This window comes from Tasmannia lanceolata, unplaced genomic scaffold, assembly GCF_043159265.1.
Source record: "Tasmannia lanceolata isolate RefF3 unplaced genomic scaffold, GAP_Taslan_0.1 ptg000037l, whole genome shotgun sequence".
Lineage (NCBI taxonomy): Eukaryota > Viridiplantae > Streptophyta > Magnoliopsida > Canellales > Winteraceae > Tasmannia > Tasmannia lanceolata.
The window spans coordinates 1,053,155-1,068,252 of record NW_027518714.1 but is presented as its reverse complement, the minus strand read 5'-3'; the positions used below and the strand labels follow the sequence as shown (position 1 = coordinate 1,068,252).

Here is a 15,098-nt window from a genome sequence, read left to right as displayed (position 1 = left end):
GTGTAATTTCCCAGAAATTTTGTCTATTATCATCCCATTTTTATCATTTATCTTTTTAATAACAAGTGTATAATAACCTTATATAACAAAAATTAAAGATGATATCAATTGCAAAACTAGAACCCTGCCTCCGGGCTACATTCTTATTTAGGAAAACACGGGTTTTTGCTCTATTTCTGACCTTCTCTTTTTATCTTGACGAGGTTCTCTGTAAATCAAGCTTATTAAACATATTAAACGCCACATTTTCATATAATCCACTTCAAATCTGCCAAATTTGCATCTGGGTCATGCTCTATTGTATTACCATCTTGAAAGAGATCTAATCGATAAGAATTTATGTCGTTAATCGGGGTGAACTGATTGAGGGAGCAAACATCCATTTGAACCTTCAACAACTGATCTATTTGCAACTGGGACTCTAGAATTTGAGCTCTTGTCAATTCCAATTCTGCCTGAAGCTCTTCGACGTTTTTCTGCAAACAAAATATTGCCCCAGCACACCCGTAGATGGGGTCCCTCAACCTCGCTTCCGCCTCATAAACCATACTCTTAACAGCATCCTCCCTTCTTGCCTCATCTACCATCTGTGACAACAAAATTTTCAGTTGCTATTTGTCGTATATTTTTTGTATGGGAAAGAATTATATTCAAAGAGAAGAAGAAAACTCGGGGAGCACCCCGGAGATCGAGATGATAGGTACACAACAACCAAAAATGAATAAATAGAAAGAATACAAGATCAATAACTATCAAGGAGGAAGGAAATCAAAAGTTTCCAAAACCGCCCTTGATACTCCTTCCTGGCTGGTCTATCAGCCTCACTGTTAGCCAAAGGCCTTACTTAATGGGCAGAGATCGATGATCCAGCCACCTGATCCAAATGATAATTAAGAGCATTTAAATGATAATTTTACAGTCATCCTAATTAAAACATAGACTAATTCTTTGCTTTCTTCATAATTAAACAATATTATCACCATCCCAATTCAGACCAATAACATGCTAATAAACTCAAAGTTTTTCCATTTTCAGGGAAAAATGAAAGGGGAGAAGAGAATCAACTCTCACCTGGAGCATCTTGATTACATTGCTAGCTCCAAACAGTTTATGTACACGTGCGAAATTATCGTATTCATGGGATGGAAAATAGGGTGCCAAGAGGCAATTAACTTTGCATCTCCGACGAAGAGCACGGCAAGCGGCGCATGGCGGACAGGTTCGTGTGCGCGGTTGTGTTTGCAGATCCATGGATGAGGATGGCCTTAGATCTCTGCCTCTGTAATCAGGTATTTGGGTTTGATAAGTGAGGATAGCCTTTAGACTGTAATTTCGTTGCCTTCCTGTTCTCTGGTCTTGGGGTCCGCCCAACCCCGATTACTAATATTAAAAAAATAGGAATTTGGGTTTGATAAGTGAGGGTATTATATAACAATGGCCGGTGGCCCCTCAAAAACAAAATTAAAGAATTAATGAAGTGGGGTTATTATATAACAATGGCCGGTGGCCACTAAAAAACAAAATTAAGGAATTAATGAGAACAACGTTTTTATTCATGTGTGTACATTAAAAAAAGAAATGAAGACGCTCAAGGAGGAACATAGGGGGAGTACTCAGAGTTAGCAAAATGTGATATGACAACAAATGGGAACGAGAAAATTTGGCTTTAATGTGATATTGGTTCAAAAAAATGTAGATAAAATCGTCAAAGAAAAGGAAATGCAAAGACTATATTCTATAAATAAAACTGTTAATTTTAGAAAAAATTGTTAAAAAAATGCAAAGTTTAGGTGATATTGTCAAGTAAGGGTACGTTTTGTTTTTTTACTGCCAGTACTTTTAGAAACTTCCTAGGACAAGAATACCCTCCATTCCCTTTTTACATACACCTTTTTGCTTATTTCCCCATGTACTTTACCTACCTTTTCACCTTTTTACCCTCTTCTTCCCCAAACATGAGAAACTCTATGAAAACTCATGGAAGCTTGCCATTGTCACACGTTGTGAGCTCCATTTCCATTGGCTTTTGAAAAAAAAACTCCATTGGCTCTCTTGAGTTTCCTTCGGGTGCTCCGGTAGGTCTATTCTCCTCAAGTTGGTTAGGTTTAAGCTGTTGTTTTCATGTTTATTTTTTGTGAATTGGTTTATTCTCGTCCTCTCTATAGTGGTGAATTTGTTTGGTTGGATGTATGTTTTGACCTCTCTCTCTCTCTCTCTCAATGGTTCAATGGTTGAGTGGTTGAAGGGTTGTAAAGTTCTAAATGGTTCAATGGTTGTAAACCCATTATCCAACCCATTATCAAAATGGTTGTCATCATCCGTGGAAGAATGGAGATTTTGGTTCAATCCATAAGTTCTAAAAGGGTTGTAAAGTTCTAAATGGTTCAATCGGAACCATTTTGTAGACCTCGAAACCACAAATTAGTGGTTCCAAGAGTGTAAATAGAGTTTCATGCATTGTAAAAGTCATCAAAGATACTCATACTCAGTATGTATACAATCGGAACGATTATCTAGATATCGGAACCACAATTTAGTGGTTCCAAGAGTGTAAATAGTGATTCCAAGAGTGTAAGTTGTGGATCCAAGAGTGTAAATAGAGTTTCATGCATTGTAAAAGTCATCAAAGGTACTCATACAATCAGAACCATTACCTGGATCTCGGAACCACAATTTAGTGGTTCCAAGAGTGTAAGTTATGGTTCTAAGACTTTAAATAGAGTTTCATGCGTTGTCAAAGTGATCAAAGGTACTTATACTCAATATGTATACAATCAGAACCATTATGTAGACCTCGGAACCACAATTTAGTGGTTCTAAGAGTGTAAATAGTGGTTCCAAGAGTGTAAGTTATGATTCCAAGAGTGTAAATAGAGTTTCATGCATTGTAAAAGTTATCAAAGGTACTCATATTCAGTATGTATACAATCGGAACCATTATCTAGACATCGGAACCACAATTTAGTGATTCAGAGAGTGTAAATAGTTGTTCCAAGAGTGTAAGTTATGGTTCCAAGACTTTAAATAGAGTTTCATGCATTCTCAAAATGATAAAGGTACTCATACTCAATATGTATACAATCGGAACCATCATGTAGACCTCAGAACCACAATTTAGTGGTTCCAAGAGTGTAAATAGTGGTTCCAAGAGTGTAAATTATGGTTCCAAGAGTGTAAATAGAGTTTCATGCATTATAAAAGTCATCAAAGGTACTCATACATAGTGGTTCCAAGACTGTAAATTATGGTTCTAAAGTGGTTGTTACATTATAATAGTATTTTAGTTGTTGTAAAAGTGATCATGATTGTATCATTGGTGTTTTAAACATATTGGAACCATTATGTAGGCCTCGGAACCACAATTTCTGAGAGGTTACATAGTGGTTCCAAGACTGTAAATTATGGTTCCAAGAGTCCAAGTAGTAGTTGGTACATTGTAATACTATTTTAATGGTTGCAAAAGTGATCATGACTGTATCATTGATGTTTTAAACATATTGAAACCATTACGTAGGTCTCGAAACCACAATTTAGTGGTTCCGAGGAGGTTAAATAGTGGTTCCAAGACTGTAAATTATGGTTCCAAAGTGGTTGTTACATTTTAATACTATTTTATTGGTTGTCAAAGTGGTCATAATTGTATCATTGTTGTTTTAAACATCTTGGACCATTACGTAGGCCTCAGAACCACAATTTAGTGGTTCCGAGAGGTTACATAGTGATTCCAAGAGTGTAAATTATGGTTCCAAGAGTGAATGTGGTGGTTCTTATATTGTAATAGTGATCATGAGTGTATCATTGCTGTCTTAAACATCTTGGAACCATTATGTATGCCTCAGAACCATACTTTACTGGTTCCGAGGGGTTAAATAGTGGTTCCATGAGTGTAAAATATGGTTTGAAGAGTGCAAGTAGTGGTTCCTACATTGTTAGTTTTTCTATACAAAGTGGCATTGATTTTGGGACCCTTGTTACTGCACATGATACTTATTCACACGGAATTGGTAGAAATTAAATGTTGTTGTAGCCACTATTTGGTCGGAAGTGTACATTTTTTGTAACCATAATTTTGATTTGGGCATCATTTAATTGTTATTGGATACACCATGTTCATATTGGAACCACTGTTTTTGAATTTGGAACCATTTCTCACTAATCCATCACAACTTCCAGTGGAACCCTTCTTATGAGCTACCTATAATATGAAAGGCCAGCGGACTGTTAACAACTTCCGTACTATAACCACTATTTGGAACTCATTCGGAAGTCCGCAACTTTCTTCGGAAGCGCTACTCGGAAGTCCGAAAAAAGATTTGGATTTGCGACTGGAGTCCAGTAGATTGGGCATTCTACTGGACTCTAGTCGGAAGTCTGAAACTCTGTTCAAAAATCCGACTCGGAAGTCCGCACCAAGCTTCGGATTTCCGAGTGGAGTCCAATAGATTGGGCATTCTATTGGACTCTAGTTGGAAGTCCGAACTAAGCTTCGGATTTTCGACTGGAGTGGAACAACTATATTTGACTTCGGAACCACTCTTACCATAGTGGAACCACTCTTACCATAGTGGAATAACTTTTCGGACGTGGGAACCACTCTCTGTTGATATTGGAACCACTACTCTCGGAAGTCCGAATAATGTTTCGGAACCCCGAATGAATTCCAGTAGTTTTGGCTTCACACTGGAGTGTGATCGAGAGTCTGAATCAATCCATCAGAAGTCCTTGTTAGAAGTCCGTAGAAACATTCAGACTCCCGATTCAGTTCCAGTAGAATATGCAAGAATCTGCGTTGTAATCGGAAATCTGAATGGTTCCTACCCTCTTATTTTTTTAAACTACAATGAGTTCAAAGATCTAAAAGACCTACATTTTCTATGGTGCGATCTAATTGACGTACATGAAATCCAATATTTTTTGAAAGGTATAGTGAGATCCACTTCAAAGGATGATCCAAGTTGTTCATTTGTTAGGCCACAATGTTGATAGTCTGCACACCACATATCATCTCCATAGGATATAATGATGCTAACCTTCCGATTTATCAAGGTTTCTATAATGTACAACTGTTGTACAAAGGGGAGGGTTAAGATCATTCTGTGGAGATGATTGGTGGGGGACATCCTATTTACGTCGCGGCCCAACAAATGAACAGTTTCAAGGTTTCTATATAATGTACAGTCCTTGTACAAAATGGAGGGTTAGGATCTTCATGTGGACATATGCGAGTACATCCTATATACGTCATGGTCCAACAAATGAACGGTTTGGATCATCCTTTGAAGTGAGCCCCACTGTTTGCAGCATATAAAATTCCTGCAGAGAGAGAGAGAGAGAGAGAGAGAGAGAGATGGGAGAGAGATAGATAAAAAGAAGGTTTTTTAAAAGACAAGGGTATTTTTGTCATTTTCCGTCCCTAAGAGCCCCTCTGTCATTATTTTGAAATGTCTACCCTTCATTCATACATACTTTGTAGGGAAAATTACATTTACACCCCCTATAGTTTCTGACACATCCACTTCTGCCCGTATAGTTTAAAACGTGACAAATACACCCCCTGTAGTTTCAATTTGTATAAGGTAGGCCCCTCAGTTGACGGTTCTTCCACAGATTGAAGGGTTAGGATGATCCGATGGAGCTGATTTTTTGGGCACACCCTATCTATATCAGGACCCATCAAATGAACGCTTTGGATCATCCAAACAATGTGGGCCCATACCCGAATCCAAACACTGCCAGAAACACAGTGGGCCCACTTTGTTTGGATGATCCAAAGCCTTCATTTGATGGGCCCTGACATAGATAGGGTGTGCCTAAAAAATCAGCTCCATTAAATCATCCTAACCCTTCAATCTGTGGACGAACCATCAACTGAGGGGGTCTACCTTACACAAATTGAAACCACATGGGGTGTAGTTGTCACGTTTTAAACTATGGGTAGAAGTGGATGTGTCAGAAACTAGAGGGGGTGTGAATGTAATTTTCCTTACTTTGTAACTAGGAAACTTTTAAATGTAGTAAGTACATTTTTTTCCTGTTCTTGTTTATTTTACCCTTTTTTACAACGATTTTTTAACCAACACTCTGTTAAACCCGAATTTTTCGTTTCCCCTTTTTTTTTCACTAATCACATCAAAAGGGACATTATTACCGACGTTTGCTAGCCTTACCTGGTTTCTTGTAAGTTACACCGACATCTATATACACCGACGATCATATTTAACTAGCCTTACCTGGTCGCATGTTCTAGTTGCTGTCACTCGGTTGTTGGATAAGAGATTTTTAGGACCTGACGAAGAAAAAAATACTCCGACCAAAACATTATGATCATTTTTTGTAATTATGATCATTTTTTGTATCTTTCTGAATAATCAACGCCAAGGCTCGCATGTCTCACCTCGGTCTCTAATAATGGTACTCTCTCTCTCTCTCACTCACTGTGAGTCTTATGTCTATCCATTCACGTGTAAAAGATAGTCAAAAGTTGACGGCAAAAGGCAAGACAAAGTTATCAACGCGAAAAGAACCACGATGCTGTTAAGGTTTACAAGTAAACACATGGAGTTACATCGATCCCAAAGCCAAGATGGTACTAGCGGCAGCAACAGACCTGTTAGAGAGATATAATTACTGTAACAAGCCATGGTAGAAATTTGGACCCAAAACTAAATGATCTTAAGTATGCATTTCAAAGTTGAAATGGTAGAAGTCACTCAGGCCAGATGAAAATGCCAAATATTTGAAGGACGTCTGTTTTTTTGATAGATATTATAAAGGCGCGAATCCAACAGCATCATTTATACTTCATCAAAACAAATATATTGAATATTAATGATGAGAAGTGAGAATATAGTGCCTGGAATCATTGATAACGTTTTTTTTTTTTTTTTGGGTAGATAAGCTGGGGTTAGGCAGACCCCCTACCAGATTCATTCCAAGATAAAAAAGAGTACAAGATTAAGGAGTGCACGCCAGTAATGGAATCATTGATAACTTTGAACTTTCTAGGGAAGCATTTTTCACGGCGCACATGCTACGTCTCATGTGTAATAGGGAGTTTATTGTGTTCTTCTACGTACTTTTTTGGTAGGTATATTTCTTAATATCGACACCCCTTTCTTCATTTACGGATTTGCAATTACTTGTTAAAGTATACAATTTCCATGAGAATTTATATGATGGGTGGCCGTGAAAACACGTGAAGTCTAAAAAAGTAGGTACGGCCCACTTTTTTTGATGATCCAAACCGTTCATCTGTTTGGGCACAACGTAAATAGGTTGTGCCCCAAAAATCATTTCCATAGGACGACCTACTTTTTTTTAGACTTCACGTGTTTTCACGGCACGGCCACCCATCATATAAATTCTCCAATTTCCATAAAACAATAATTAGAATGGTGTTTAGTAAAGTGATGAGTGTCATTAACAAAACGGAGGTGTTCCGGTAACATTCCCATTGCTTTCTTCTTTTGAAACCAAGGTTTTAAATCTCGACCGAAATTTCAGATTTCGGTAGAGACCGAAACCAAAATTTCCCGTTTGGCCAAAATTTTTGAATTTCTGGAATTTCGGTCTGAAATTTCGAGAAATTGTGATTTAAATATATATATATATATATATATATATATATATATATATATATATATGTTACAAAATTTCAGCTGAAATTTTGGAATAAAGTTCGAAATGAATTAAATATTCTTCTTTAATTATTACCAAATTTCGACCAAAATTCCGGAATTTCAATCAAAATTTCGGTTTCTCAAAAGGACCGAAACCGGAATTTTAAACCATGTTTGAAACTACATAAATGTGAGGAAAGAAACGACATTTCAAGAAGAAAGAAAGTTCAAAACTTGAACTAGATTCTTGAATTTCAAAGAAAACGGCACTATGAATTAGTAATTGATAAGAGGCGCCGTCTTAGACTTCTGACGTGACCCAATGGTCGACGTTTCTTTTGCATGTGAGGGAAAGAGGATACTGCCGATTAAACACATCCAGACAAAGGATCATGCAAGATATTTTGTATTCTATAGTGGGTTTCCTTAGAAAAATAGAGAAGGAATTTTATCTAATTGATGGGGTGTAAAGCTCCAGCCTCTCACAGGCCGCCACCTGTCCTGGAGTTGGTGAGCTCCAGCCTCTCACAGGCAGCCACCTGTCCTGGAGTTGGTGAACTCCAGCCTCTCACAGGCCGCCACCTGTCCCAGAGTAGGTGAGCTCCAGCCTCTCACAGGCCGCCACCTGTCCTGGAGTAGGTGAACTCCAGCCTCTCACAGGCTGCCACCTGTCCAGGACACCTCACCAGGTTTTCCCCTATAAATAGGGGATCAAAGCTCAGACCAATGGGGGATGACCAAAGGAGCTGAGTCCTGGGGGACCAGAGTGAACGAGTAGTGAAGTGGCTAGAAGCGAGTCCTGCTATGAGGGCTGAGTCCTGCACAAGGCAAGCGAGGTCAGAAGACCAACCCGGGTTTTACTCCGGACAGGCCCTTCGACACTCAAGTCAGTATGAACAGGAGTGAAGGGGAGAGTCTAAGAGTTTTGGGTGGAGGAGAAGGTTTTTGCATTACCCATTGGTCTGAGCTTTGATCCCCTATTTATAGGGGAAAACCTGGTGAGGTGTCCTGGACAGGTGGCGGCCTGTGAGAGGCTGGAGTTCACCTACTCCAGGACAGGTGGTGGCCTGTGAGAGGCTGGAGCTCACCTACTCTGGGACAGGTGGCGGCCTGTGAGAGGCTGGAGTTCACCAACTCCAGGACAGGTGGCTGCCTGTGAGTTTCTGGGCGCCGGTCTGAATTGCTAGGCTCATTCCGGCAAGGAGGGCTTTATATTCTGCCTCATTGTTGGATGCACGGAATCCGAATCTCAGGGCGTAATCCGCAGTGAACTCATCAGGCCCAGTGAGGATGAGGCCGGCTCCACAGCCGTTTTTATTTGAAGATCCGTCGACATATACTTCCCAAGTCGGTGTGCTGGTTATGGAGTCCTGCTCGGCTGACGGTGGCCTGATTTCCGTCTGAATTTCCTCTGCTATACATTCTTCAGGAACTGCTCTCTCTGCAACTGGGAGCTGTACTGCTTCAGGATCAACGAGCTGTTGGGGGATGGTGCACTCAGCCACGAAGTCTGCCAGTACTTGAGCTTTGATGGCTGGCCTAGGCACGTACTGAATATCGAACTCGCTTAGCTCCACGGCCCATTTCACAAGTCGCCCGGAGATATCTGGTCGATGAAGTACTTGCCGGAGTGGCTGATCAGTCAGGACTTTTATGGTGTGGGCTTGAAAGTAAGGCCTCAGCTTCCTGGCCGCCATTACCAGCGCGTAAGCCAATTTCTCGACCCGCTGGTACCTTATTTCTGCGTCGTGAAGAACCTTGCTAACATAATAGATAGGTTTTTGCTGGCGGTGCTCTTCACGGACGAGGACAGCTGCCAGAGCCGTGGAGCTAATAGAGAGATACAGAAATAGCTCCTCGCCCGGCTCCGGCTTTGTTAGTAGTGGTGAGGAGGACAGGTACTTCTTCAATTCCTCGAATGCGGTTTGGCATTCCTCCGTCCAGGGCGCGGCCTTGAGTCCTTTGACCGCACTAAAGAAGGGCAGGCACCTTTCTGCTGATTTCAAGATGAAGCGTCCCAGTGCGGCTATCATTCCCGTGAGCCGCTGGACTTCTCTGATAGTTTTTGGAACAGTGAGCTCCATCACAGCTTTGATCTTCTCCGGGTTTGCTTCTATCCCTTGTTGGCTTACTGTGGGACATGATCCCGCGAGAGGGGCGTGGGGCGCGCCGTCACGTCTCTCTCTTGGTCTCTCGTACCCACGCGATTGGCGTGTGCATTTTATTATTGATTCGTCTTTCCTGTGAACTTGGGATCACTAAGGCAATCCGAATTCCACACGAAAGAGACTGACAGAGTCGCCACCTAGATGTGGGATCTAGGACCCGTAATTAACCAGAAATCTAGACTCGCTACCTGGTTACAAGAATGGAAGGTATGGGGAGTTATCCACCATATGCACCATTCCTGCCCGATAATCGGTCTTCAATTCCAAAAGCTAACTCTTTTAAATTTATTTTAAATGGCTCATTCAACTCTATGTTAATATGCGAACTAAGTGACATGCATCCTAAAATCTGATTTCAATGTGAATCCTAGATGTGTATCTTGATTTCTTAATTTGTCTGGATTCAATCTAAGTGACAGTTCTCCTAGAATTCTAATTTCATGAAAAGTCCTAAATGATTTGATTAAGCATTTACAAGAAAATTAATATCCAAAACACCACAATTTGTTGTGGTGCCGACTCGCGGGTGGTATGCCGTCAGACATCCAAGCTGCCTACGTACCCAAGCCTCACTGGGATCAGAGTCGACGTAGTTCGGTGCACCTAAGCCAAGCTACTTATGCCTAACTCAACTAGGACACCGACCTAGACAGAATTGACTGTTTCAACAGTTTTGAGAGAAGTTATTTAATTCAAGTTGAGGATTTTATTATCTTAGGATTTCATCTGAGATGCTATATGATTCTTATCTAAATGCAAATTGTTCCTTAGACTAATGCAGGTTTGCCTACATCCTAGGTTACTAGGCTCGTCTTAAGGAAAGATTGGGTGACTAGTGTGACTAGACCTATGGCACGGTTGTTATACATAACAAACGTCCGTGATGAGGCTGGACTCCTAACTCTAGGACTCCCTAAAACTTAGGACACGACACAACACTAGTGTTCCTAAATTGGGCTCTAATGGTTCTTAGATTGGAAACCATAATCCAATGGTTCCGGAAGACTCGAGACAAATCAATTCAAATTCTTGAAGTTAATTAATTTCAGATTTCATGGATTTTCGATTTATGGACACTTGAGGATTACCAATGGTTCTAGGGTTCACCAATTTTGGCCCAGAATAGCATCCAAGGAAGGGAATCGTGCGTTCTTTCCTTGCGCAATTTAATATTTAGGTTATAACATCTTATTGCCTGGCATATCTCAGGATTTCCGTGGACAGTAACCTCGGAGCCAACAACATGTTATAGCTTAAGTATTCAAATTGTCAAAGATCGGTTGCAATTGGGATACGATTATGGATGCACTGACCATTTTTCCAGGGAATTCTAATGATCCTAAGATTTCTGTTTCAATGGATTAAGGAGTTAATGTGTGACAGAGATTTAAGGTTCTTTAGAAATATTCAGATGATTTTCAATTAATTTCGGATTTTCAATGAATTTTATCAATTTTAAACATATGAGTGATTTTACAAGTGAAATTGTAGCAAACGAATTCGAAATGAGTTGAAATTTCTACAGCAGCAAGATATGATGAAATGTAGCTTACGGAAAGAGTTTTACAGATTTTTACATTAAGCTCATATTTAATTTCGATTTAACAATTGATTGACCAGATTGCACAAATAACACAGAAACCACTAGAAATATGAATCTAAATTCAATGAAATTTCTACATTAATAAGATATAAGTAAAAATAACATACTGAGAAATTTTCATGAATTTTGGAAACCATTTATTATCAGTTTCAGATTTTTTAATTTTCAGACCAGATTATGAATTAACCCTACATCCCATATGAAACCAGATCCAAATCACTTGAAACTTTTACAGTAATTAGAAATGTGAGATTGAAGACTACTGTAAAAATTTTAAGAATTTTAGTTGTGATCTGATGTCAGTAACAATTCCTCCAAAAGCTGGTAAATTTCAAAGAAAGCATAAAATAATATACCAAACAAATTCTCAAAATTCTCAAAATTTCATGGTAGAATGTACTGGTATCATATTAGTTTCCCACGAAATTTCATTAATTTTGGAATTCATTTAGTATATATTTTATTTTCGAAACACTCATGGAGATCATGATTTTGAGCATACATATTTAATTTTCAACTAAATCCAATTAAATACTAAAAATCATGCAAATATACCAAATAATTCTAGAAAAATCTAAAAATTAAGTACCTACCTGTGATCGAAATCCTCGCCGAATCCGAGAGCCGAAAAATTCGAAAATCGCACCGCCGCTTGATCCGCTTCCGCTTTCTTTCTCTTTTTCTTTGTTTTATTTTCTTTTATATTTTTTTTTTATATGGAACAAGGGAGTGAGATGGGGAGAAACAAATAAGGAGAGAAAGTAGATAATGATAGTGTGAGAGTGAGAGAGTGAGAGATATTGAGGGAGAGAAAGAGAAAACTATCCAAAAACAATGTGTTCCTTTTTTTTTTTTCTCCTCTCATCACCTCTCTTTATATAGTGAAAAACTTAGTGGAGAGGTGGAAATAAACAATGAGAATGGTGGGTGTGGTGGAGAATAATGGAAATAAACAATGAGAATGGTGGGTGTGGTGGAGAATAATGGAATATATAATGGTAATGGTGGGAATTGTGGTGGGGAATAATGGAATATATAATGTGAATGGTGGGTGTGGTGGAGAATAATGGAAATAAACAATGGTAATTGTGGGAATGGTGGTGGGAATAATGGAATATATAATGGTAATGGTGGGAATGGTGGTGGGAATAATGGAATATATAATGGTAATGGTGGGAATGGTGGTGGGAATAATGGAATATATAATGGTAATGGTGGGAATGGTGGTGGGGATAATGGAATATATAATGGTAATGGTGGGAATGGTGGTGGGGATAATGGAATATATAATGGTAATGGAGATAATGGTGTTATTTTAAAGGGAAAAATGAAGTTAGTGGAAATGGTAGAGAAAGTTAAGTCATGCTAATGGTGAGTCCCACATCAGCGGGTTCCGCACAAGCGGGTCCCACATCAGCGGGCCCTACACAAGCGGGTCCCACATCAGCGGGTCCCACACAAACGGGTCCCACATCAGTGGGTCCCACACAAACGGGTCCCACACTAGCAGGTCCCACACTAGCAGGTCCCACACCAGCGGGTCCCACACAAACAGGTACAAATTCTCCCTAGTTTAGATTTTTCTGAATAATCCTTCTCAACATTTAGCGGGAAAATGCGAAACACGACGGAAATGACCAAAAATATTTAGAAATGTAACAAACGGATGCGGGAAAGAAAGACATTGGAAAACCGACGGAAAACAAACCCTAATTTCTTTATCGATTAAGGTAGAGCAAAATGGGGTGTCTACAGATGCCCCTCTTTGGTAGAGATGACGTAGTCATCGAATACCAAAGTCAAAATGACAGAGCCATTTTGCGTAGCTTTAATCGACAAAAGACTCTACACAAAACGGAACTTAGACGCAAACATTTACTACCTAATGCAAGGCCCTAAATGAAATCCTAGAATTAGAACATAATAAGAAATCCTGATGCGGTGCCGTTTACAAACGAGCAACGAGAGAATGAGATACCACTTTCGAATGGATTCCGAACAGAAAGAACAAAGATCGTTCTCAAGCGGTTTTTTTTTTTTTTTTTTTTTTTTTTTTTTTTTTTTAAAAATGAGACATCTTTCACAAGCGGGCTCAAGGAGGATAAGAGACCATTCACAAATGGACTCAGACAATGAGGTACCATTCACAAACGGACTCAAGGAGGATATGAGACCATTCACAAATGGACTCAGAAAATGAGGTACCGTTCACAAACGGGCTTAAGAAGAAGATGAGACCATTCACAAATGGACTCAGAAAATGAGGTACCGTTCACAAACGGGCTTAAGGAGAGGACGAGACCATTCACAAATGGACTCAGAAAATGAGGTACCGTTCACAAACGGGCTCAAGGAGAAGATGAGACCATTCTCAAATGGACTCGAGAAACGAGGCACCGTTCACAAACGTGCTCAAGGAGAACATGAGACCATTCACAAATAGACTCAGAAAATGAGGTACTGTTCACAAACGGGCTTAAGGAGAAGACGAGACCATTCACAAATGGACTCGAGAAATGAGGCACCGTTCACAAACGGGCTCAAGGAGAATAAGAGACCATTCACAAATGGACTCAGAAAATGAGGCACCGTTCACAAACGGGCTCAAGGAGAACATGAGACCATTCACAAATGGACTCGAGAAACGAGGCACCGTTCACAAACGTGCTCAAGGAGAACATGAGACCATTCACAAATAGACTCAGAAAATGAGGTACTGTTCACAAACGGGCTTAAGGAGAAGACGAGACCATTCACAAATGGACTCGAGAAACGAGGCACCGTTCACAAACGGGCTCAAGGAGAATAAGAGACCATTCACAAATGGACTCAGAAAATGAGGTACCGTTCACAAACGGGCTCAAGGAGAAGACGAGACCATTCACAAATGGACTCGAGAAATGAGGCACCGTTCACAAACGGGCTCAAGGAGAATAAAAGACCATTCACAAATGGACTCAGAAAATGATGGAAAATGATGTACCGTTCACAAACGGGCTCAAGGAGAAGATGAGACCATTCACAAATGGACTCGAGAAACGAGGCACCGTTCACAAACGGGCTTAAGGAGAAGACGAGACCATTCACAAATGGACTCGAGAAATGAGGCACCGTTCACAAACGGGCTCAAGGAGAATAAGAGACCATTCACAAATGGACTCAGAAAATGAGGCACCGTTCACAAACGGGCTCAAGGAGAAGATGAGACCATTCACAAATGGACTCAGAGAATGAGACACCGTTCACAAACGGGTTCAAGGAGAAGACGAGACCATTCACAAATGGACTCGAGAAATGAGGCCCCGTACACAAACGGGCTCGAAGAATTTAGATATTTTTTATGAACTTGAATTTGACGTAGGATTGGATTTTTTTTTTTTTTAATTAAGGATTTGGATTTGATAAATTTTTTTATTTTTGGAAAATGAGGTACCGTCCGCAAACGGGCTCAAGGAGAAGATGAGACCATTCACAAATGGACTCGAGAAATGAGGCACCATTCACAAACGGGCTCAAAGAGGACACGAGACCATTCACAAATGGACTCAGAAAATGAGGCACCGTTCACAAACGGGCTCAAGGAGAAGATGAGACCATTCACAAATGGACTCAGAGAATGAGACACCGTTCACAAACGGGCTCAAGGAATTTAGAGGTTTTCATGAATTTGAATTTGACGTAGAATTGGATTTGATGAATTTTGGATTT

The 15,098-nt window shown here is 39.9% G+C and overlaps 1 protein-coding gene across 1 annotated transcript; it reads right to left on the bottom strand.

Annotated features, from left to right (window-relative positions):
- Positions 1-78: 78 nt before the first annotated feature.
- Positions 79-1,370, bottom strand: LOC143862527 (LOB domain-containing protein 24-like). The gene is made up of 2 exons (XM_077373598.1): positions 1,072-1,370; positions 79-587 (listed from the first exon to the last, which is right to left on the bottom strand). Exons 1-2 carry the CDS (start codon positions 1,249-1,251, stop codon positions 249-251), a joined length of 519 nt encoding a protein of 172 aa, XP_077229713.1. The 5' UTR covers positions 1,252-1,370; the 3' UTR covers positions 79-248.
- Positions 1,371-15,098: the final 13,728 nt, after the last annotated feature.